At 57.3% G+C, this 25001-nt stretch overlaps 1 protein-coding gene across 1 annotated transcript; it reads left to right on the top strand.

Annotated features, from left to right (window-relative positions):
• The first annotated feature begins 349 nt into the window (after positions 1-349).
• Arvcf (ARVCF delta catenin family member) lies at positions 350-24832 on the top strand. Its single transcript, XM_028854180.2, is given in 20 exon segments — positions 350-538; positions 5497-5727; positions 13497-13655; positions 13829-14252; positions 14255-14324; positions 15208-15707; positions 16216-16399; positions 16860-16977; positions 17246-17417; positions 17905-17922; positions 18781-18852; positions 20005-20132; positions 20373-20523; positions 20797-20995; positions 21085-21196; positions 21292-21379; positions 21668-21721; positions 21948-22033; positions 22580-22699; positions 23124-24832. Coding segments are annotated over 19 exon segments (2928 nt in total). The 5' UTR covers positions 350-484; the 3' UTR covers positions 22688-22699; positions 23124-24832.
• The last annotated feature ends 169 nt before the right edge of the window (positions 24833-25001 follow it).

The raw sequence follows: 25001 nt of genomic DNA, 5'->3' as shown, positions 1-25001 counted from the left end.
TTATGTATATAGGACGCATGTCTTCTTTGCTGGCAGAGCTGGGGGCAGGAGACCAAAGCTGCTCCCATGATGGCCTCGCAGGCAGAGAGGATGGGCTTTGGCATGTCTGCATCAGCTCCTGCCAGCCTACTTCCCGGTGCCCCATCCTTTTCCTGCTTGGGATGGGCAGAGTGCGGAGTATGGGTTGGGAGGAGGTTTGGCTGTTCCCAGTGTCTTCCTGGGCTCTGATAGGTGGCTGGGAAAGAGCCTGTAGCCAGGCCCCCTCCCACCCCCTACTGACCCTTAGGAAATTCCTTTAATTCCTCGACCCTAGTTGGACTCAGCCCTGTAATTTGCTTTTCCGGGCCAGGCCTTTGGCTGTGTTCTTTCCGAGGAGGAATGTCTGGGTCAGCAGGAAGACAGCGGCTGCTGCTGTGGGTTCCAGGGGAAAGAGTCAGTCCCCACCCCATCCCTGACGGTGCCCGCTGCCCCCCATAGAGTGGTGATGGCTCCATTTGCTGCAGAGGACACAGCCACTAGGCATCCTTTCTCTGTGATGGTGAGACTGCATTCTTACGCCCGTCATTTACGCTCCCATCTTTCCATTCTCCCTCACTCTCATCTCACTGTGTCTAGAACTTTCTACTTAGATCAGGCCAGTCTCAAACTAACAAATCTGACTGTCTCTATTTCCAGAGCGCTAGGACCATGTGCTTGCCCAGCTGTCTGTTTTCATTCATCCTTCCCTCAGCTCTCTGGCCTCCAGCCATTCCTTCGATCTGCCCTGTCTCCCACACATCCCTACCCATTCACCCATTTTCCTGCCCATCAGACTATCCGCCCTCCAGCTGACCTCTCGTGGGCTTATACAGCCATCTTCCTGCTGCTGGCACCTAACTGTTTTCTCACTCATTCATTACCTTACCCCTTCCAGCCAGCCTCCTGTTCTCCCATTCTTCCTCCAGTGACTCAGTAATCTATCTACTCCCTCATCCCCCCATACATACATCTTCCAGTCTGCCATCCATAATCATCTAACTCATTCTCCTACAGTCACAGCATCCACCCACCCACTAGCTCATGAGTCCATAGCCCACCATCTCCACTGCCCACCCCTTCATTTACCTGTTTGTCTGTCCCTCTCCACCTACTCACCTGCCTACCTCTCTGCCATCCGTCTGTCCATCCCATCTCCTCTGCCTTCCTGTCTGTGATTTACTGTTTCTCTAGTCTCCATCTCTGCCTATTGCCTGGGTCAGCTTGCTCCTGCCTAAGGTCTCTGCGCTGTGCCACTCCCTGCCCGTGTGGTTATGAGAGCACAGGTAAGGGGACCCTGAACCTGGCGCTGGTCACTGACTGCCTTCTGTGTCTGTGGCTCCAGGGCTAGGCTGTCACTCTTCTTTTTGATTTTGCTGTTGTTTTTAAAAATCTCTCTCTCTCTCCCTCTCCCTCTCTGTGTGTGTGCGTGTGCATGTGCACGCATTATGTAAGTGCAGGCACCCACATACCACAGTGCACATGTGGAGGTCACAGGACAAACTTTGCTGTCAGTTCTCACTGTCCATCTTGTTTGTGACCAGGGCTCTAGCTAGCCTTGGAACTTCCCATGATTCTCCTGGAAGGAGCATGCTAGGATTACAGACACTTGTGCCACTGTGTCTGGTTTTTTTTTTTTTTTTTAAAGATTTATTTATTTATTATGTATACATTGTTCTGTCTATACATATCCCCACAGGCCAGAAGAGGGCACCAGATCTCATTACAGATGGTTGTGAGCCACCATGTGGTTGCTGGGAATTGAACTTAGGACCTTTGGAAGAGCAAGCAGTGCTCTTAACCTCTGAGCCATCTCTCCAGCCCCTGTGTCTGGTTTTTACATGGATTCTCGGGACCAGAACTCAGGTCTTCAGTTAAGTGCAATGAGTACTTTACCCCCGCCCCCCAGCCATCTTCCTAGCCCTGTGTTTTGTTTGTTAACTTGTTTTGTTTTTGTTTTGAGACAGGGTTTACTATACAGTGCTAGTGGTCCTTGAACTGTGTAGACCGGGCTAGCCTCTGCCTCTCAAGACTGGGATTGCCCATGTGTGCCACCATGCCTGGCAGTCACTGTTCCTTCACAGTGACTTGAGTTTTCCAAGTTTAACCTCAGTCCTGACTTCACAACTCCCTCTTCTAAGTTCTTGGGTCCTCTGGCCTTGTTCTGGTGTTCGGTCACACCGAGGGTCCCCTTTATTCTGTCTCGTGCACATTAACAAGAACCGTGCGGCTGGTTGTTGGGGCCTGTTGGGGTGCTGTGTGGTGCAGAGGTGCTGGCTTGTCCCAGGCGAGCAGAGGCTGGCAGTGAAGGCCAAGGCCCCTGGCCTCACACCTCCTGACTGTCCTGAGGTGATTCTGGGCTCCGGCAGATGCGTGCCCAGTGCCCACCCCCTAGCTAAGATCTGCAGCCCTGTGCCCCAAGCCCTAGCTAGGAGAAGCATCTTTGAGGTCTCTATGGTCAATTTTTTTTTTAAAATCATGCATTTTTCTTCCCATGACAGCATATATTTATTGTTTTTGTTTGTTTTCTGAGTTCCACTATGAAGCTCTAGCTGTCCTAGAACTCACTCTATAGCCCAGGCTGGCCTCAAACTCACAGAGATCCGCCTGCCTCTGCCTCCCGAGTGCTGGGATTAAAGGTGTGTGCCACTACATCCAGCTTTATAATTATTGTTTTAATATAAAAATAGCATTTTGAGGGGCTGGAGAGATGGCTCAGGGGTTAAGAGCACTGGCTGCTCTTCCAGAGGTCCTGAGTTCAATTCCCAGCAACCATATGGTGGCTCACAACCATCTATAATGAGATCTGGTGACCTCTTCTGGCGTGCAAAGTTACATGGTGTTAGAATGTTGTATACATAATAAATAAGTAAAATATTTTGAAAAAATAGCATTTTGAGTTACTATCCAAAAAAAAAAAAAAAGCTGCCCTGGGCTGGGCATGGTGGTATACATCTTTTTTTTTTTTTTGGTTTTTTGAGACAGGGTTTCTCTGTGTAGCTTTGCGCCTTTCCTGGGGCTCACTTGGTAGCCCAGGCTGACCTCAAACTCACAGAGATCCGCCTGGCTCTGCCTCCCGAGTGCTGGGATTAAAGGCGTGCGCCACCAACGCCCAGCTGGTGGTGTACATCTTTAATCTCAGCACTCAAAGCAGAAGCAGACAGATTCCTGGGAGTTCAGTCTGGTCTACAGAGTGAGTGAGTTCCAGGCTGGCTAGAGGTATAAAGTGACTTTCAAGAAATCCAAAACAAACAAAATAAAACCCTGTCCTTTGGGGTTCTGAGCCTTGGTCACTCACGTCTCATGTGTCTTCATTTGTCTCATATCTGGGCCTCCTCTAATCAGCCTAGATGGGCACCCGCAGCCCTTGGGGTCTGTACCACATCCCAGAGCAGGCAGGGCACACATAGGCTGGGAGATGGCAAGGGCTCCACACTCATCTCTCCACTCTGCTGTGGGAATTGCCAAAACTCCACCTCTCCCCAGCCCAGCTAGTGTTTGGGGGTGTTCCTTGGGAAACACTAGTGATTTTACTCCGGGTTGTCTGAATTGGGCAATGGAAGACATTTTTCATCCTAGCCTCAGAGTTCTGGACCCCAGCCAGCCACATCTACCCACCCTTCAGAGCAAAACTTTTTGCCCCAGAGTTGTGGCATGTTTAAGGTGCCTTGGGGCTGGGAAGCTACGGGTTGGAGGGCACAGGGGTGAAATCATAGGGAAGGCAGGGATCACTGTCTTTACACAAGATGGAAGGAAGTAACTCTGGTCCACAAGATCAACATTGTGGTTCTAAAGCTCAGCTTAGGTGGGCTGATGCTTCAGGTCACATAGTTCAAGTGGTCAGGCTCCATTACCCACCTCAGTCCTCCCTAGGGTCAGCTTCCCTCCAGGATGGGCCCTCTTCAGGGCTTGCTCATCATGCTCCTGTCAGCACCTGGGCCCTGCTGTGTGACAGCAGGCTGAGAGCCCCTGCTGTGACGGACGATGCCCTTGGTTCCTGCATGCCATGGTGTCCAGAGCCCAATCTGTACCTCTCTTCCTGTTTCTTTGCCTAGTGGTCACCACCTCTGCCAACAGAAGTCTGGCTAATTTTACAGGCTTTGGTTGACTGAGGACAGTGCCTCTGCCCACTCCAGTGTTTCTGCAGGGTCACATTGGCAGTTTTACTTGTGTGACAGGTGCAGAGGAAATGAACAGCTGTGGGGGCCAACACTCACTTCTTACCTTCCCTGGGCCTCATTTCCCCAGCTGTCTTGCTAGGGGGACTGTGCTTTTTTACTTCTGAGATACATGTATCACCAGCAGGCTGCTGCAGAACTGGTCTTCCGTGGATGCCACCCAGTACATGCATGACCTTCCCTTGCAGGGGCCTTCCTTCTCTTAGCTCAGACACTGTATTGGTTCAGGGGTGAGTGGTCCAGGGGGTTCGCTTTAGTGGGCCAGTGTGGAGCCAGCGGGGAGCAGGTCCCAAGCAGCTCTGGGCTCCAGGCCACACACTGAGGGCGGCGTATGGTTGTACCCCTCCTGCAGCCAAGAGCCAAGATCTGGGCTTTGCATACTTGGCCTACTTTTTGTTGAAAAACAAACACACTGGTCAGCCAGAGAGTGAGTGGCAAGGAAAAATGCTGGCTTATCACCGCACACATCAGGCCCCTCTCCCTCCAATCCCCCAGGGCTCTAGGGCTTCAGGAACAGTGCAAGGCTAGTGTGAGGGCAGGCCTGAGCCTCCCTGAGGCTTGTGAGCTCCCTTCCTCTGGATAAGGCCTCTCTCTCACACAGTCCGGTTTTAAGCAAGGGGAGTCCAAACTTAATATAGCTCTGCTAGAGCCTCAACCAGGTTTTATTCGGCCATGAGAAGTAGAGACAACCCTGTCCTGGGTGGAGTAGTGGCTGTGAGCGAAGGCTGGACTCCTGGTCCACAGTCAGTGTTTCTAGGAGCTGCAAGGTAGTGTTCTTTCCCCGATTCCTTGGTGTCCTGTGCTTGGAGTGGAATAGCCCCTCACATCCGGCCCGCTGGCTGCTCTGACCTGGCATACTGATTGTGTGGCTGCTGATGACCCTCAGCCTCTGTGGGTCCCTGTGAGACAGGACTGAGGTGGTTCCATGAGATTGGAATTAGCTCTCAGAATCAGGGGCAGCCAGAAGCCTGGAGATATTGAGTACTTATCACACCTGCTCTTCTCAAACCTCCTGTCAGGCTCTGAGACACCCATGGTCCATGGCTCAGCTGAGCTTGGCAGGAAACCGAAGAGCCTGGGTCAGAGGCCCAGCCTCCTGGGGAGGGAGTTGCCTGCTTCCGGCCAGCTTCAGATTAATGGCTTTTAATTTAGAATTTAATCAATGCAGCTTCCCTCCAGAGAGCTGGATGCTCTGGTCTGGGAGAGTGTCCTGTGATCTGTGAGTAGGGTGGCAGGGGGCCCAGGATGGCCTCACCAGGTCAGTGCTCCGCCCCACCCTGAGCTTGTTCTGCTTTGCCTGCAGGCGGCTGGCACCCTGGTTATGGAGGACTGCAACGTGCACTCGGCGGCCAGCATTCTGGCCTCGGTGAAGGAGCAGGAGGCCCGTTTCGAGCGGCTGACGCGGGCACTAGAGCAAGAGCGGCGCCACGTTGCCCTGCAGCTGGAGCGTGCCCAGCAGCCTGGCATGAGCAGTGGTGGTATGGTGGGCAGTGGGCAGGCCCTGCCAATGGCCTGGCAACAGCTGGTTCTGCAGGTAATAGTCGGGGGAAGGTGAAGACAGCCAAGTGAGGAAGCAGTTGAGGTCTTGGTGGATCACAGCTAGCATGCAGTGACTTGTAGGTCTGCTGGGCCCTGGGGGGAGGAAAGGGAGGAAAGAGCAGGACCTGCCTGACCCTCAGATTCGGAGCCCTCCATTGAGTGAGCCCTCAGGGCCTAGGTAGCTGGATCGGATCTGTTTTGTCCAACCCAGCAGGATCCCACCATCTACCTACAGCTCAGTGACCTAGCATCAATTTCTCCCCAGGCCATTGCCCTTACACAGCATTCAGGCCCCAGGTAGGGAGCTCTGTTCCATAGCCAGGACCTGAGAATGCTAAAGTGGGGTGCACAGCCAGGCACCAGAGTTTCTTGGCCTTTCCCCACACCCTCATGATGCAGGGAGGTCCCAGAATGAGTAAATGCAGAGGTTTGGAGTCTGCTATGATTATCAAGGTTTCCATTATGGCTGAGGCTCAGCCAGCTTCCAGCAGGAAGAGGAGGCCACTCCTCACCACCCAGAACAGATGCTTGGTCCTGCTGCTGTCCTCTGAGCTCCTCAGTCTCCCTTGTCCAACTCCTGCACTCTTAACCATGGCTGCCCTCCCATGCATTCCAACCCTTCTCTAGTCCTCCTGGGCTTTCATCCTAGGGGACTATGCCTAGCATGCACTTGCTGGAGACTGGAGGAACCCTGGCCCATTTTAGCCAGAAAGGGAAGGAGGCACTGGGCATGTGAGACTCACAGACAAGCTGCCTGTGTTAGGTTTGGGGGACAGGTTGGGACTGGCCCCTGAGTCTGTCCTTGTCCGATGGTTCACAGGTAAGAGTTCCCACATCCATTTACATCTACTCACCTAAATGTAGAAGAGTCAGAGCCAGATTTCCAGATCTCCAGGAGACCCCAAGCCTGTTGGGAGCCATTTTTCTCCTCCCCACCCCCCTCCATTTTTCCTCTTTGAGACAAAGGTAGCCCTGGCTGGCTTTAAACTTACAAGAGATCTGTCTGGCTCGGCCCTGTGACTTCTGGGATTAAAGGTATGCTCCACTACATCTGGCTGAAGAGCCCTTTTTTCAACTACATGGTGCTAAGTGGTTCCTGAAGGCAGAACAGTGAATTAGCACTGGGGGAGTAGGCCTGGATGAGTGGACCACACCCATGAGGAGCTGAGTCAAACTCCAGACTCTCGGTCTCAAAAGGCGAGGCTGTGATACAGTGCGTGCCTAGTTTACAGGAGACCCTACCACATACAACCATATCCAGCCGAATAGTTCTCTACCCCTAACCTTCCCTACCGTATACAACCATATCCAGCCAAATAGTGAGCTCTGTACCCCAAACCTTCCCTACCACATACAACCATATCCAGCCGAATAGTTCTCTACCCCTAACCTTCCCTACCACATACAACCATATCCAGCCGAATAGTTCTCTACCCCTAACCTTCCCTACCACATACAACCATATCCAGCCGAATAGTTCTCTACCCCTAACCTTCCCTACCATATACAACCATATCCAGCCGAATAGTTCTCTACCCCTAACCTTCCCTACCATATACAACCATATCCAGCCGAATAGTTCTCTACCCCTAACCTTCCCTACCACATACAACCATATCCAGCCGAATAGTTCTCTACCCCTAACCTTCCCTACCATATACAACCATATCCAGCCGAATAGTTCTCTACCCCTAACCTTCCCTACCATATACAACCATATCCAGCCAAATAGTGAGCTCTGTACCCCACACCTTCCCTAACCTTCTAAGGCAGTAGAACAGCTCGGCTGGGCCACATGAGGTCAGTGGCAGCCACTGACCCTGAGGCTGTTCCTCAGGCATCAGGGAACTCAGTGCAGCCCTCCCGGGACAGAACAGGCTCTGTTTTCCATCTCATTGACAAGCAGTATGGGAGGACAGACCCAGGGCACCCTCAGGGTCAGCGCCCCGGCAGGAAGCTGTTCCCACAGTCTGGAGCTGCCAACCTCAGGCTGTGTCTTCTCCTTACCCACAACCCCATCCCACTCTTGGCTTTCTTGGCTCTAGCCAGATGGGACTGCGGACATGAAGAGGCTTGGGCTGGCCGGGCCATTGCCTCACTGTTGAATCTTTGTGTAGGAATCTCGATGAGAGGTGACCCAGGACCTACCTCTGAGGCACAGGTCAGCATAGGTGGCTGAGAACTTGGGGTGATGGCTGGGGCCTGCAGCCTGGGAGCTACAGTCGAGGGCCGCAGCCTTGCCCCTTGGGCTGTTCCACGGCCCTCCCTGCCTGCCTTTCATCACCTGGAGCAGAGCGGGGTGGGGTAGGTGGGTGGGCACTGTGACCTGGCTGCTAGGCTACTGCGCCTGCCTCAGGCTTAGCCGAAATGCGTTTGTGCCCGGGGCACTAGCAGTTAGAAAATGCACAGAAGACAGAAACAGCTTCACCGCAAGACCCGGCCTGCATTCCCTCATAAGTGTTCTAGTCACTGGTCCGGGTGACTGTGGGTGGAGGATGGAGGTCAGAGGTCAGAGCATGCTGGACCGAGTGGGGAAACCGAGGCCAGCGGACAAAAAGCCTCGCCTGCATGAGCATGTTTGAACATCTCACAGTGCAGCCACGTCATGGAGGCAAGGCGGGGCCTCAGGGCAGGTTTCACTTTTCAGGTTGGGCTGAAGAGCAGCAGGCAGGCAGGAGGCGGGGGATCCAACCTGGGCTCCTTCCCTGGAGTCCCCTCCGAGCCTCCCCGGGCAGGCCCCAGGTCTGCACTCATTGTCCTGCTCATTGTCTCGCTCTCCTCCCTGTACTGCCTTCCTCCGGCAGTCAGACTCCCCAGGTGTGGCTGCTGGAAGGCTCAGGGTGGAGCAGCTACGTCTTGCTGGCTCTGATTCCCAGAGCCCGTTTGTCATTTCCCAGGAGACGCAAGGCTTGGGAGACAGGGTTTGAAGCCAGCTCAGTTTCCAGGGCTTCTGACAAGAGCCACAGTCCAGAGATTTTTCTAGCCCAGAGCGATTCCAGACTTGGCTTTTGGCCCCACTGTTTGATACATTGTATTAGCCTTCAGAGGGTGAGAAGACACTGTGTTTTCATGGGGAGCTCCAGACACAAACCGGGTGCCGGGTGCCGGTAGGGTCATGCACTAAAGTCCCCACTAAGTTCTGCAGTGACCTTGACTTGGAGACCCATTCGGAGTGAGGGTCTGAGGATTTGCAGTTTGACCATACCAAAACTATGTCTCAAGGCAGGTGACTCACGGTTAGGAGAAGTAGCTTGGCCCAGGTCGGTAACCTTGCCCCTGATCTGCTGCTCTGTGGTACCTCAGTTTACACAACTGTAGGGGTGGATGGGCGTTCACATTCACTGGGGGTAGATGGAGACTTCATCAGGAAGACTTTGCCAAAGTCTCTCGGGGTGGGGGTGGGGTGGGGGTGGGTACTGACCCTAGGGCGCGATGCTGGGAGCCAAGACCTAGGGGCTGGCGAGCGGTCAGGCCTAGCTGCAGAGTCCCGCCCAGGCCTGTTGTGGGCGGAGCCTCGCCCGCCCCGCCCGGGTGCGCCCCGCCCGATTGGCTGCCAGCCGTGGCCGCTGCCAGGTCCGCCTTCACCGGAGCGAGTCAGTAGACCTGGAGCGGCCCGGGGGCCCGCGGAGCGCGGTCCGGCTGCCGCCCCCGCCGGCTTGCAGCCCCGAGCCTCGGTCCGATGCCGGCCGAACTCAGACAGGTTGGAAAGAACTCGGTCCCCGCGGGGGGCGGGGGCGGTGTCCTGAGGCCCTAGCCTACCCGGGAAGACCCGCTTTTGTTTAGGCGAGCCGCGAGCGCTCGGCAGCTATTGTCTGCTCCGGAGCCGGCATTGCTGACCCCGGGGCCGGGAGCGGTGGCGGGAGTGAGCCTGCTGCCTGCGCGGAGGGGGCGTGTGCGAGCACCGTGTGCGAGCGCCGTGCGCGGCTGTACGGCAGGGGCCGGAGCCCCGCGTGGGGGCGCAAGCCGGGAGACCCTGCGCTCGGATCGAGCATGACTCCCAGAGGGTGCACCCCTTCGGCCGTGGGACAGGTGGCGGGGGTCGAGGGGGCGGGACGCAGGGCCTTCCCTGCGGCCCCTCCCCGGACAGAGTGAGGCCTGCCTGCCAGCCCAAGGAAGCTGGCCTAGGCCTCTTGCTCCCTGGGGGGCTCTCTCGCCTCTCCTCCACCCGCCTTCCGCGCGCCTCTGACTACACTCTGGGGACCAGTGGAGCAGCTTCTGGAGGTTTAATGGAAACCCTCTCTGCCGCGGCATTGCACGGGAGGGGAGGGGAGGGGAGGAGCAGAGGCTGGTACTGCCCACGTGTGGTGGCGGGAGGGGTCTGTCGGCAGCCAGCCTGTATGCCTTCCAATACTGGTGAGGGGCAAGGATGCAACCTGCACTGTGTTCAGAGAGTGGGGTTCGTTAATAGGCAGGGAAATTGCGGCCGCTTGGAGCAGGGACTGCCTAAAAGACACTTGGTGGTGGAAGGGAACTCTCTCACACACCTGATAGGGTCCGCAGGTTCTGACCACTGACCGCCCAGGCGGTGGTGGGTTTAGAGTCTGTGTCTGGGGTCCCAGCTTAAGGAAAGCTGGGAATGGTGACACTTGGCCCTCTCCCTCGCTTGTTTAGCCCACATGCCCCTTGGCCTTTTAGCCACTGCCTAGGGCCACATCCCTGACAGGCTCGCTGTTCCTGTGGGCTGTGGAAGCGTTGTGCAGAATGCTGTGGACATAAAAAGAGATGGTGTTTTTGTGGTGACCAAGGGCCTGTCTGGTAGGAGATGCCAGCCTGACTTGTCCTACACTCTGCCTAAGAGGGCCATGCTGGAGTTCAGAACGCAAGCCATCCTTCCACTGGTGGCTATCTTGTGCCCTCCGGGGCCCTGGCGGTGTGGGCTCCGGGTATGCATCTTACTTTATTCTGTGGTTGATGTATGTCAACAGGTCCCACACAGGGTGTTGCACAAGGCTTATGGTCTGTTCTGCAAGATGTGGACTGTAGATGCTCATCCATACAGTGCATGAGCTGTTACGTCCCAGTGCGTCTTGGTTTCCTCCCCTTGGTCCTGGCGTTGGGCGGGTGGGTGGGATGGGTTCCTGTGGCCTTCCCTTCTGTGCACGAGGAAACTGAGCTCTCAAAGGTTTGTTCAGCGCTGTGCCCTGTGGGGCTCCTCCCGGGAGCATGGTGGCCGGGTAGGTCCTCCACAGGCAGGGAGAGAGCTCTAGCAGACCCCAGGCCTGCCCAGAATCAGCTGTTAGGCTACAGGGTAGAAGTATGGAGAACGAATAGGCCGTTGGGTTGGTATGACACATGGAGACGCTCCACCAGCCTTCACTGTTGAATGTCGATCTTGCTGCTTGTCAGCACACCATTACACAGACCCGCCACAAAGAAATTACAGAAGCTGAGTCCCAGGGTGGCCTTGAGCATCTTACTGCCAAAGGCCTCAGTTTCCCCATCTGTACTACCACTGAAAACCCAACAGTCAGTTGGTGATAGGGTGTCAGTGACTCCTTCCCTGTGCATTGGAAGCACATGTAAGGGCTAGTACCAATAAAGGTACAGACAGGTGGGTGGTGGTGGGGTGCATTTGAGAACGGGCATGTGCGTAAATCAGTGCACTTGTACCTGTGTTCCTGACTGGGAACTTGTGCATGTATGTACACATGCTCCTGTTTGAGGGGTTAGAGACGTGTGCTTGTGTGAGTCCAGATCCCTGCCTGTGTGTGTGCCCAGGCATGTGTAGCTGGCCTGATTTTTCCCAGGAACATGGCTGACTTGACACTCTTGACTGCCTGGGTGAGGTCATTAACTGTTTTTAGCTTCCTGAGGTCATTTGCTAACAGAGACTCTTGGAAGCTCAGGATCCTCAGCCCATGTGTTAGTGGGTGACTGCTCCTGCGGGCTGCCACCCTTTGCTGGAGCCTGGGTCTCCAGACCACTCCAGTTGCTGTGTGTCATATCCTCAGCACAGCCCAGGGTCTGTGATTCACAGTGTCCTCTATCCTTCCTCGCTTTACCACCTAGATAGAGAGTCGGGCAGGGTTCTTCTTTGAATGTTTAATATATGTAGATGCATGCAAATCTACACAGGGGCCCTGTCCCCTGGCAGAATGTCCCAAGCAACTCGTCCCTCAGCCTTGCTCCTCCCCCTCCTCCATATCTAGGAATGCAGCCCCTAGCCTCCCCCTCCCCCAAAAAAAACAAACAAAAACCCTCTTGACTAGCTCCCCAGGGTCCAGCAGTGAGGCCTAAGGCTTGACACTCAGTCACCAAATAGAGATGGGACAGCCCAGGCCTCAGCACAGAGCTGTCCCAACTACCCAGTGTCCTTGGAGAAGTGCCCAGGTCACCCAGTCTGGCATCTTTCCAGTTGTCCCCCACATTGGGCCTCGTCTGTTTCTCTTTCCCAGGGAACAGGGTCTCCTCTTCCTGGCCAGGCCCCAGCAGACATTCCATCTCATCCCTAGGCTAGGAAAGTAACTGCCGAGGCAATGTCCCAAAGAGGTGAGGCAAAGCTAAAGTCTTCCTCGTTAGATAGGTTCCTGAAATCCCTCTGCTGGGACTGCATAAGTTCTGGGCAGCCCTGCTCCTGAGGGAGGGAGCGGTGTGCTCTGTGCCTCCACTTGCCCGTCATGCTAGTGATACACTGACACTCATACGCTGTCTCAGTCAGGGACCAGGTGCTCCCCCAGGACAGGAGCCGGCCTGAGAAGGTTTCCTGACCTGATGATCTCAGCAGGAAGGCCTGTTGTGAGGACAGCCTGGCCCCCTGCTTAGCGTAGCTCCCAGGCCAGGCAGGGGCATTGTGGCTCCTGAGCTGGGGGAGATGCCGTGTGCACCACTAACCCTCCCCAGGCCTTGGGTGGGTGAGGCACAGCCCTTCTGCTGACCCAGCCATGGTTATGAAGGAGTGTGTCTCCTCTAACCCGCCCATGGTAGCTTGAGTTCCAACCCCTGTCCAGGCCAGATGCCAACCCTGAGATGTGGACAGGGTGAGGCCCTGGGCCCAGGGCGGACGGTGGCTCTCAGATCCATGTGCCACTGCACAGCAGGAACTGGCCTGTCTCTTTGGAGTTGGTTTCCACACTGGCTAGTCTGACTAATATACAAGTGGGCCTCAGTCCATAACGGTCTTACCTAGAGTTCCCCCATCACGCCTCTGTGCAGGGTGGTGACAAGGTGGCTGTAGGTAAGAATCCATGTACCTAGTGTCTGATATGATGCCTGGTCTCCATGTCCCAAGAGCATCTGGGCCGGAAGGAGCAAGGATACTGTAGCACTGTGGGTGGGTGTTGTGTTCTGGGAGGTGGGTGTCCCGGAACTGTGAGGACTGCTGGCTGATCTTGGCACAGGATTGTGTGAACCGTGCTGAGACTGTGTCTCCAAGACTTGGCTGTTCAGAGTTTGTAGAGGAGGATGGGGAGGAAGGCCTACTTGAGGAGACAAGTGTCATCAGGAGAACATCTTACAGGACCTTCTTGGTCCTTTTTGGGCCTAGAGAAGCCTGTGTAGAGCCAGCCTGGCTTTGTCAGGGTGCTGTCCAGGTCTCTAGAGTCACCAAGCCCATAAACGACTTTCTTGTCCGTCAGGTCACCAAGAAAGTTAATCAAGACTATGGCCACAAGGATAATAGGCTAGGTGCCTTTGGTCCAGATGGACTCCCCTTGGACCGCATCCCTAGGTTGAGGAACTGATAACGCCTGGTGCGTGGTCAGCGGAAGTCCAAGGCAGAGCCTGTTGTTCGTGGAACCTTGACCTCTGGCACCCTTCTCCTTCTAGGAGCAGAGCCCGGGTAGCCAGGCATCGCTGGCCACGATGCCGGAGGCACCCGAGGTGCTGGAGGAGACGGTGACAGTGGAGGAAGACCCCGGCACGCCCACCTCCCACGTGTCCATTGTCACATCAGAAGATGGTACGACCCGGCGCACTGAGACTAAGGTATGTCCAGGCCCGGGCAAGAAAAGGGCAGCTTGGACAACCACAGGCGTCCCTCTGTGGCACGGGCATGTGAGCTGGCCCCTAAGGACCACTCGTTGTTTGGATGGAGAACCCTGGCGCCGTCCAGGTCTCTAGAGCCACGAAAGCCCATGTGCCACTTTCTTGTCCGTCAGGTCACCAAGACAGTGAAGACTGTGACCACAAGGACAGTACGCCAGGTGCCTTTGGGCCCGGACGGACTCCCCTTGCTGGACGGTGGCCCCCCACTCGGCTCTTTTGCTGATGGGCCCCTGGACCGGCATTTCCTTCTGCGTGGTGGTGGCCCAGCAGCCACGCTCTCCCGAGCCTACCTCAGCAGTGGAGGTGGCTTTCCCGATGGCCCCGAGCCCCGCGATATCCCAAGCTATGGCAGCCTGTCCCGAGGGCTTGGGGTACGGCCCCCACGTACCGGCCTCCTGGGCCCGGGGCCTGGGGATGGCTGCTTTACACTGCCTGGCCGCCGAGAAGCCTTCCCCATGGGCTCTGAGCCTGGCCCGCCAAGTGGCCGCTCCCTGCCCGAGCACTTCCAAGCTGAGCCGTACGGCCTTGAGGATGATACACGGACCTGGAGCCTGACTATGGCACAGCAGCGCGGAGGAGACATGAGTATGGGCGGGGTCTCCGGGCCAGGTGAGCGCCGGCTGCTTGTGACTGCCTCTTCCGGGAATTCTGACTTCCGCTTCCCAGCTACAGAGTATCCCACGGGCGGTCAGGCCGCATTTCAGTGTGAACTGGCTTCCTCTCTTCCCAAGGATGGCAGCAGGAGCAGGCCTGGGGTGATAAACATTAAGCTGGTGCCAAAGCCTAACGCTGGCTCTGTTCCAATCACCTGCTGGCCAGGAAGGCCCAGGCGTCAGAGGCTTACATCTGATGACATCACATCAGAAGATGGTGTGACTCCGCTTAAGGCCTCGGATGTTTCTAACCCTAAGTCTCTACCATGCACACTAGCTGCAACCCAGAGGCCCTGGGCCTTCTTGGCACGGCCGCTGAGCCTGCCCTTGATGCCTTCCCCATTTATGTGTGTAGCCTGAAACCATGACCACAGCCTGAGTCTAGAGTTTGCTGTGTGACTCTGGGCAAGTGACCTGACCTTCCTGGCCTCAGAACCTTCCCCGGGAAGTGGGCTTGAGAGTTCACAGGACAACTGAGAGTCAGATGTGTCTCATTAGATGGTCTGATTGGAGTGGCCACTCACAGGGAGGATAGTCTACCATTCAGATGCTGGTATAGTCAGCTAACGTGACAGAAAGGAGGTGGGATTCCTGCCCTGTCACTGACAGAAGCCACGGTTAAGTAACAGTGTTAACGAGTGGACCTCCTGACGTGGGAGGGAGGCAAGCCCATTTAATGGCTGCATTTGGCTGTAACCGTGACCTTGCACTGGCTGGACTGGGGTGGAACTCTTGGTGTCCACACTGTGTTGGGGGCTGAGAGACAGGATGCTGAACAGGGTGGGGGTGGGGCTGCAGGCTGCTGGGAAGGTGCTGACAGGATCTCTTCACCCTCACAGGGCCTTTGAGGACACGGCAGACGATGCGGGTGAGCTGGTAGATGAGCGGCCTTCGTTCCCAGCAGCAACGGCCCCTCTGGCCCAGCCTGAGAGGGGCAGCCTGGGCAGCTTGGACCGCGTGGTGCGGCGCTCGCCTTCGGTGGACAGCGCCCGCAAGGAGCCACGCTGGCGGGACCCTGAGCTGCCCGAGGTGCTGGCAATGCTGCGGCACCCTGTGGACCCCGTGAAAGCCAACGCGGCGGCCTACCTGCAGCACCTCTGCTTCGAGAACGAGGGCATCAAGCGGCGAGTGCGGCAGCTGCGCGGGCTGCCCCTGCTCGTGGCGTTATTAGACCACCCTCGGGCCGAGGTGCGGCGCCGGGCCTGCGGGGCACTGCGCAACCTCTCCTATGGCCGCGATGCTGACAACAAGGCCGCCATCCGGGACTGTGGGGGTGTGCCGGCCCTGGTGCGCCTGCTGCGAGCCGCCCGTGACAATGAGGTCCGTGAGCTGGTCACTGGTGAGTGGGCCTTGGCCATGGCTGACAGGAGCGTGGCTCAGCCCGTAGGTGGAGGCAGCAGGAGTCTAGCAGGCCCGGGTGCTGGCGTGGGTCCCAGGAGTAGGCCTTGTGTCTTGGAGAGCCTGGAGTGGGGGTGGGTCACAGGGCTGACTCTCCATGGCCCTGTGGCCTCATGAGCATCTGCCGTCCACCCCCTCCTGCAGCGGGGAGTGGGTGGGATAAACTGTTACTGTGCCTCTCTTAGAAGTTGCCCCTTCCCTACTAACTGGAAGCCACCACTAGGTGCTGCCAGGACGTCTTGCCCGGGCTCGGTGGGGCCCTAGAACCTCTTAGAGCTTTCACTGCTCCTGACTTCTTATGTGAGCCAGGTGTCGCTCGTGGGAATTCTTGCCACGTGTGCAAAGGCCCTTGGTGCCATCCTGAGATCACCAGCCAACCCAAAAAAAACCCCAACAAAACTACGCTAGCTTCGTGTGCCTGCCGGGGTTTTGACTATGGCACATTACAGGCACCCTCTGGAACCTGTCATCCTACGAGCCCCTGAAGATGGTCATCATTGACCACGGCTTACAGACGCTGACCCATGAGGTCATCGTGCCCCACTCAGGCTGGGAGCGGGAGCCTAACGAAGACTCGAAGCCCCGGGATGCCGAGTGGACAACCGTCTTCAAGAACACATCAGGCTGCCTGAGGTGTGGGCAGCGGTGGGGCATAGGCCAGATCTGCAGGGTGGCAGGAGCTTGTCCAATCTTAGGAGATTCTGAGCCACATCCTAAGTCCCTGCGATTTCCAGTGGTGCTGTCCTCACACCCACAGATGGAGTCCTGTGGCCCCGAGGTCCTGCTACAGGGTCCTGATGCTGGGAACTGCTGTTGAAACGATAGGGCAGAATTGCCTGCATATCATGGATTCTGGCCTCTTGGGGCCCAGCTCTATCCTATTCCAGTTCAGCTGGAAGCCAGAGAACCTGCTTCCTCCCCCACAGATACAAGGCTAAAGCCCAGTGCCTGGGACAGTCAGGCCACCCTGTCCACCTTCCCTGTGATCCACCAGGACCCATGGTGCAGATGAAAGCCACTGAGGCCTAGTGGGCTGGGGAGTTCAGAGAGGCAAGAACGGGGGTCACTGGTGGTCCTGCTCCCTTCCACCCAGGAATGTGAGCTCGGATGGTGCAGAGGCCCGGCGGCGACTCCGGGAGTGCGAAGGGCTGGTGGACGCGCTCCTACATGCCCTGCAGTCAGCTGTGGGCAGGAAGGACACAGACAATAAGGTGGGTGGGACAGATGGGAACTAGGTTCTCGGAGCCTGAGGGTCACAGGAACAGGACCCAAGGTTGGGAGCTCCCTAGAATGGCATCGGTGGGAGCAGGTAGTAACTACCCAGAGCGGAGGACGTGGCCCCTCCAGGCAGTTCCCCCAGCGTAGGCTGACCGTGCTGGTGGTGTTCACTGGCCATAGCTTCTTCACACGTAGGGCCTGGGAAGATCAGCAGCCCCCTTTTTCGGTGTTCGTGCCCAACCAGGCCACCTCTTCCCACAGTCAGTAGAGAACTGCGTGTGCATCATGCGGAACCTGTCCTACCACGTGCACAAGGAGGTTCCAGGGGCAGACAGATACCAGGAGGCCGAGCCTGGGATCCAGGGCAGTGCCACAGCCTCCCAGCGTCGGAGAAAGGACGATGCCAGCTGCTTTGGTGGCAAGAAGGCCAAAGGTGTGTGGGTGAGGCTGGGATATGTCTCTTTCCCCCTGCTCCCAGGGCTCAGGGCTTTCCATGTCCACGGCAGGTGTTCTGGAGGCTACAAGTTGGGAAAGGTGCAGACCCAAGGCCCAGCCTTAATCCCTTTCTGTGGGCCAGGCTGTGGTTTCCACCTTTGTCTCTACTCTGGGGCAGGATTCTGAGGGCCTGGCTATTCACAGAGCACCCTGTAACCACACCCCTTCCCCCGGCACCTGCAGGGTACAGGTTTCAGGTCCCTGCATCCTCCAGCAGAGGCAGTGGTACAGGAGCGCTGCCTTCACCCGCCCCTGACCACAGGCCTTCCCTGTGCCTTATGGGTACTGAGCCCCCAGAGTCTCTGGAGTGAGGCTGCACAGCCTGCTTGCTTGGCCTGGTGTGGGTGGGAGTCTGAGTCCTGGGAGGGTGCTGCTGCTGCTGCTCAGGCTCATCTCCTCTTTCCTGTGCTTCCTCCGCCGCCCAGAGGAGTGGTTCCACCAAGGTGAGTCCTGTTTGTTCTGCTGTCCAGGTCTGGCAAGTGCAGTGGGCAGCAGAGTGACATTCACGTTCCCTAAGCTCAGGCGGTTATTTCCATGACAACTGTAGGGCAGCTGGGATGCCTTCCAGCCTCCAGGCCCTGCCCCACCCCCGGCCCCTTGGAAGGGCAGCCATCTCCATGACAACAGCATAGACATGGCAGAGACTGGAATGCCGGCCCTGGGCGGGTGGGGAGGCCCAGGGGCTGCTGCTTACAAAGTCAGAACAAGTTACCAAGCCGGTGCTGGGACAGAGCAAACAGTGGCGGGGCCCAGGGAGTGGCCAGCACCAGGAGACCATCTGGCCCTTTGATGCAGTGGGTGATGTGTGGCACAGAGGTACTATACGGGTAAGCAGGGCAGGGGCACCAGGCCCTCTGCAGTGGCTTGCTGCTGCCCGCTAGAGTTCCCCCAGCTGAAGGAGAAGGGGCTGAGAGTTTAAACTGGCTTCTGTAGGGGCTCAGCCTAGATATGGCCATCCTTCTGTACAGTAAGGGTTGGCCCATGACCGGCCCCCAGCTGGGGCCAGTTTTCCCCTTGGATGAACTTTCTGGCCCAGCACTGTGGTCCAGTGTGCTGTGTCACTGGCTCTGAGAAGAGTCTAGGTACTCAGGACATGGTTAGGCTGTTCCTAGGCTCCAACAACGCTACCAAGTCCTGGGCCAACCTGCTTCCTTACTCTGAGGACAGTATATCTATCTCTTCCAGGGTGTTCTTAGTGCCCAGTTCCCGTTGGGCTCAGCAGGAGAGGGCTGTGCCTAACCTGGCACACACTTGTCCCTCATGGACTCTACCTCTCAATGCCTACCACCCTTGTGTTCCAGGGAAGAAGGACGGAGAGATGGACCGGAACTTTGACACACTGGACCTTCCCAAACGAACTGAGGCTGCCAAAGGTGAATGGATGGAGAGGCAGAGCTGGGGAGCCTAGCGCTTGTGCTGGCCAGGGGTCAAGGCTTTGTACCTTTGAGCAGGCCTGGAAGGGGCTGGAGGGTCAGATATGCAAACAATTAACTCTCGGAGTTCAGTTTCCTAGAGGATGGTTGGCGCTTGGCACCTCTTGGGGGGGGGGGTGTCAGCGTGCACAGGTGTTTCAGGTAAACTCCTTCACAGTCACTCAGCAAGCGAGAGGTGGATTGGAGGGACCCTGACAGCGACTGGGCTGTGTTACTTCCAGAGGGCGTGACCCAGGGCCCGGCTGTGCGCAAGGGCTTCTGCAGGCCAGGGTGGGTCACCCCCGCTCTGTTGTGTCTGCTGGGTTTCCAGTGGGCACTGACATGACACTCTGCCTGGGAACTAACCCTGGTGAGAGGAGAGACCGCCTGGTAGGGCCCAGGGTATCAGAAGAACCCAGACGCCCCTAACTGGGCTGTGGGTGGGTCCAGGCACAGTAGCCAGCCTGTGCAGATGCCTTGAGAGGATAATGGGTCTGGAGAGCTTGAGGAGCAAGAGACCCAGCAGGCTGAAGGGGAGAGGGATGAGATGTGGGGTGTGGGAGTAATGTCCTGAGTTAGGCAGAAGCTCTGGGCTAACACAGGCAGGCTTGAAGGCGCCTTAGCGCTTCTCCTTGAGGTCTGCTGGACGCCACCCTTGCTGCCAGGCTGGGCCTCAGTTGCTGGGGAGCCCGGGATGCAGGGCCTGTTGCTAGAGGTGGGGCCCAGCTATTCCATCAGTTACTGGTGAAGGTGGTCCCTGTTGTCAGGGAGGGTAGGTGAGCCTTGTGTTTAGGGCTGCTGCCCTGATCATATCCAGGGAAGGTGAGTTCTGTTGCTAAAGAAGTCCAGTGTCCATCTCCCTCTGCCATACCTCCTGGCTGTGCAGACTACCAGATTACTTCTTTGCCAGCAGAGTTAAGGAAGGAATGGCCTGGTCTGCCTGCTCTGTCTCCTGGCTGGCTGTCAGTTTGCCCATCTCTGAATGGGGACACTAATTGATACTAAACATGACTTCATGGTTCAGCTCACCCGAGCTCAGAACGATGACTAAGAAGGGGCTGGAGGAGGGGGGAGTTTAACCATGACTCTGGGCTGCCATTCCCCTATGTCTAGGCTTTGAGCTGCTGTACCAGCCCGAGGTGGTACGTCTCTACCTCTCACTCCTTACGGAGAGCCGGAACTTCAACACCCTGGAAGCCGCAGCTGGTGCCCTGCAAAACCTCAGTGCCGGCAACTGGACGGTGAGGGGTTAGGTCGGCAGGGAGGGCAAGACCTGGACGGGAATTCCAGGCACTCCCCTGTTCTGCCTCGGGCCCTTGCCTCCATCTGGGCCAGTGGGAGACCAGGGACACACATATCCTCAGGGTCCGGCAGCTCCGAGCACTGTGCCCTGGCCAGCGTGGGTGGTGTGGCGTGGCTGGGGTAGGTGTTGTGCAAGGCACCTCCCCTCTGAGCACTCACCTCCTGTGCCACCCTCACAGTGGGCCACCTACATCCGGGCCACGGTACGCAAGGAGCGTGGGCTGCCGGTGCTGGTGGAGCTGCTCCAGTCTGAGACCGACAAGGTGGTGCGTGCCGTCGCCATCGCGCTTCGCAACCTCTCACTGGACCAGCGCAACAAAGACCTCATTGGTGAGGACGCTGAGGGGCTGACCCAGGACTTGTGAAGCGGGGCAGGTGTGGGGGACAGGCGTTCAGGGGACCCGACTCGACCCATGTGCTTGGGCTGCTCCTTGGTTGAGCTGTGGGAGCTTAGGCCTTCCTGCCTTGGTCCTTGAGGCTCAGCCTTCTGCTATGGAGGTTGTGGCAGTCCTGTTAATACCCTTTGTCTGAACCCTGCTCCTCCCCCAGGGTAGGGCAGAGACGTGTCCTAACATCTGACCCCGCCATCTGACCCCCTCTTAGGGAGCTATGCCATGACGGAGCTAGTGCGGAATGTCCGCAATGCACAGGCACCTGCGCACCCTGGTGCCCACCTGGAGGAGGACACGGTGGTAGCCGTGCTCAACACCATCCACGAGATTGTGTCCGACAGCCTGGACAATGCTCGCTCGCTCCTGCAGGCCCGGGGTGTGCCTGCACTGGTGGCACTGGTGGCCTCCAGGTGGGTGAGGGCAGGGTGGGTTTGGGAGGAATGGAGGGGGACTAGAAGAGGAGGACCACTGACGCCAACCCTGGCTGCTGCCGCTGCAGCCAATCCGTGCGGGAGGCCAAGGCGGCGTCGCACGTGCTGCAGACTGTGTGGAGCTACAAGGAGCTTCGTGGAGCCCTGCAGAGGGACGGCTGGACCAAGGCCCGCTTCCAGGTAGAGCTGCCCTGCCTTCTCTCGCGTTGCCAGGTCTGTCCCCAAGCAGGAGTGTCACTGGCCTTGCCTCTTCCTTGTGTTTTGTGCCTCCTTAGTCCGCTAGCACCGCCAAAGGACCCAAAGGAGCGCCCAGTCCCGGGGGCTTCGATGACAGCACACTGCCACTCGTCGACAAGAACCTTGGTGAGCACAGGGGGGAGAGGGACCGGGCTTACCCTGAGGCACTAGGAAGGTGGGTGGGGTCAGGGAGACGGGACTTTGCTGTTGAGATGGCTCAGTGCTGGAGGCTTGTCATGCGGTCAGCCTCCTGGGAACTCGTCTTCTGTGGGTGGCTGCCAGTAGGCAGAAGACGGAAAGGAGTGCTAAGCACTGGAGGGTCAGTGAGGACTGTCCTGTGGCGAGCCAGCTTGTCTGCCCTGTCCTCCCCATCCTGCCTCCTGCTCACAGACCGACACTGCTCATGCCTTGCAGATGGGGAGAAGTCGGCCACCAGAGATGTGATCCCCATGGACACACTTGGTCCAGGTGAGCAGGGAGCACAGGGAAGGGACAGCAGGAGGGACAGCAGGAGGGACAGCAGCCTGGGATGGGCTGGATCCGGGCTGGGAAGATAACGAGCTGGGGTGGAGGCCTGCCTCGTGGCTGAAGTCGCCTCTCCAGGGCTTTCTCTGTCTGGGCTGCAGGGAAGATCTCCTGTCCCTGAGGTGCCCTCCCCACAGCTCTCCGTTCCCTGATCTCTTCCACCCTGCAGATGGGTACGCCACAGTTGACCGGAGGGAACGGAGGACACTGGGCAGTGACTCCACAGGGGACACCTCTGAGAAGGAGCTGTTGAAAGTGAGTGGCAGTGAGCAAGTACCCAGGGAGGCTTCGTGTTTCGGCCTTGTCAAGAGAACAGCCATGTCGTGCTAAGTTTGATCAGGGCTCTGGGACATGGCTGGGGTGGCACGCGCTTGCAGGGCCCATACATCAGTGAGACTGGTACTGAGGGTTCAGGGCACACACCTGTCTGCTGCAACGGAGCCCAGCCACGGCCTGTATAGGACCAAGTCTGAGCAAATGGATCTCTACCCTTCCCTTACACGGGGCTGGGGGGGGGGTTGGGTATCCTCTGTGGTCCCGGGAAAGGGAAGCACCTGCCACCTACTCTGTGCCAGTATCCTGGCTTCATGTACCAGCCTCTGGGTACATCCATGTGGCACCCACATCTAGTGTGAACCACACCAACTCCAGAGCCGCCCTGTTCGTTCTGCCTGGGAGGGCCCACATTCACCCCACCCCTTCCTTGTGCACAGCGACCAGCCTAGCCTGCCCGTAGTTGCAGTTAACCTGCTTTTTTTTCTGCTTCTAACTCCTGTCTGCCCTGCTCGCCATGCACTGCAGCCCGACCCTGGCAGGAAGGCCCCTCCGCCTGGGCCCAGCAGGCCCTCAGTCAGGCTGGTGGACGCCGTGGGGGATGCTAAGCCTCAGCCTGTTGACTCCTGGGTCTAGCTTGCATGCCTGGTATGTTCCTTCATTTGGTGGGTTTTCCCCCCTGGACTGGGGCTTCTTGTTTGTCCCTGCTTGCTGCATGTCTGAGCTCCCTGTGTGACCCCGGGGAGGACCCAGGAAGACCCATATAGCACAGGAGGGTCCTTTCAGGGCTCACAGCCCTGTTCCATCCCCTGGAGATCAGGCTCCTGAGGACACAGTCCCTCTATTTCCTCAAGTACCCCCATGATGGGCCTGTGAGGACCAGCAGGACAGGGCTGGCCCTGTTGTCTAGGCTGTTGGCGTGGCCCCCCTTCCACACACAGCCACTGCTTCTGTGTGGCCTCTGCAGGCAGCTGCCCTGTGTGCAGACTCCCAAGTCCCCCTGCTCCATTCTGCTGGCTCTGCTGCCTGCCGGGCTCCTGGCTAAAGCATCTGTCTTTGTCTTCTTTTGCAGGGCCCTGGCCCAGCTGTTGGTTCTTAGGGATCACATCACCATAGCTGGAAGGCTGTCCTGAGCAGACCCAGGCCTGGAGCCGGGGCCCCACCCTTATGTGGGGGGTTGGCCAGGCCTCTTGTCCCAAGCCAGGGCCTGACTTTATGGATCTCCCTCTGACTTACCCTCCCCTCTCCTCCACTCTCCTGATCTAACTCTCCAGGCCTGAGTTAGCTGTTTACTGACAAGGTGCTGTGTAGTGGGAGAGAAGGGGTGGGGTGTCCCCATGCAGTGCCACAGAGGAGCAAATACGAGCCTGGAGTGGAGGTCCTGGGGCAGGCAATAGGACAGGTGGGGACCTTGGGAAAGAACGTGGGCTCCCAAGGGTGGCTGGAATGCTACCCCGCATGCAGGCTGACCACAGCGAGGGCTGCTCCAAGAGTCCAGGCAGGGAAGTTTAGGAGGCAGATAGTTGGGGTCAGGCTGTGCTTGCCCCAGCCCCCGTCATGGGTTCCTGGGACACCCTCCCTCTGCAGTGTACTCTTCCCGAGCTGCCTGTGCTGGGGCCGCCCCAGCTGCTCCTGCATCTGCCTAGAACCTCAAGTAACCTCGGGCCTGACTGCCAGCAGCAGCGGGGGACCTGCTCCTCAGTGCCTGCTGTTTGTGACTTAGAGATGAAGAAGACTGACAACAAGCATTCAAAGTGAAACCAAAATAAGACTGTATCAGCAAACACTGACATTTTTGTAAGAAAATTTAAAGATTAAAAGAGCAGCAAAGGAACTGCCTGCCTGTCTTCTGAGTCAGCTCACCAGAGCAGTGCCTGCCCGCCTGCCCAGCTACAGAGGAAGAGGGTTAACAGCCACTGCTGCCACCTGGTGGACATTTCCTCAAGTGCCCTGGCAGGGGTGTGGGGTGGGGGGAGGCTCTGCCCCGGCCCTCAGCCCTGCCCACTCTGTCCTCCTTGGCTGCTGTTGGCACCCTCAGCCCAGGAAGGGCGGCTGGCTGGTTGATGTAGGTCCAGGCGGGATCAGCGGAGGTGACGCTGATCTTTTCTAGTCTGGAAACAGGCCCCTTCTGAGGCTTGGAGGGGGAGGTGGATGGGTGCTTCCTCAGCAGCTGGGTGCCTGGGCAGACGTGCCCTGTGGTCTGAGCACACTTCCTCTTCTGAAAGTCAGGAAGGAGGGCTGGAGAGATTGTCTCCTGAGTGCCACACGGATGGAGAGCAGCATGGGACAGCGTGGCCCCACAGCTACCGGTCCTCAGGGTCAGGGTCAGGGTCAGGGTTCCCAGTCATAGGGTGCAAGGGCGGACTGTCACGTTGTACAGCAGGGAAGAGAGCAGTATGGTGGTTGAGACAATAATTGAGTGGATCTCTTGTATCCAAATAGTTAGAGCTTTAATTTCTTTCATGATAAAAGATCATGGCATAACTAGAAAACGGGATATAAGTCGGGGTTTTTTTTTTTGTTTTTTGTTTTTTGGTGTTTTGAGACAGGGTTTCTCTGTGTCGCTTTGGAGCCTGTCCTGGAACTCACTCTGTAGCCCAGACTGGCCTCCAGAGTGAGGGGATTAGGGCATGCACCACCATGGCCCAGCATTGTTTTTGTTTTTTAAAGACAGAGTCAGTAGCCCTGGCTGTCCTGAAATCAGTGTAGACCAGGCTGGCCTTGAACTCAGAGCTCTGCCTGTCTTTCCTCCTGGGTCTGGAATTAAATTGTGCACCACCACACCTGCAAAGCTTACGGCTCACTCTAAGGATGAAGTGTGAGTGGCTGGTGACAGTGGCAGGCGCTGTGGCCATCTGGTAACAGCCAAGCGGCATCTGGATATTCCCAGGTTCCTGACTTCTGGGGGTCCTAATTGGTGATGGCAGTGCCCAGGGACCTGGCACTGACC

The sequence above is a fragment of the Peromyscus leucopus genome, chromosome 12, assembly GCF_004664715.2.
Source record: "Peromyscus leucopus breed LL Stock chromosome 12, UCI_PerLeu_2.1, whole genome shotgun sequence".
NCBI lineage: Eukaryota > Metazoa > Chordata > Mammalia > Rodentia > Cricetidae > Peromyscus > Peromyscus leucopus.
The sequence above is the reverse complement of the archived record's forward strand: the minus strand, read 5'-3'. Positions and strand labels throughout refer to the sequence as shown.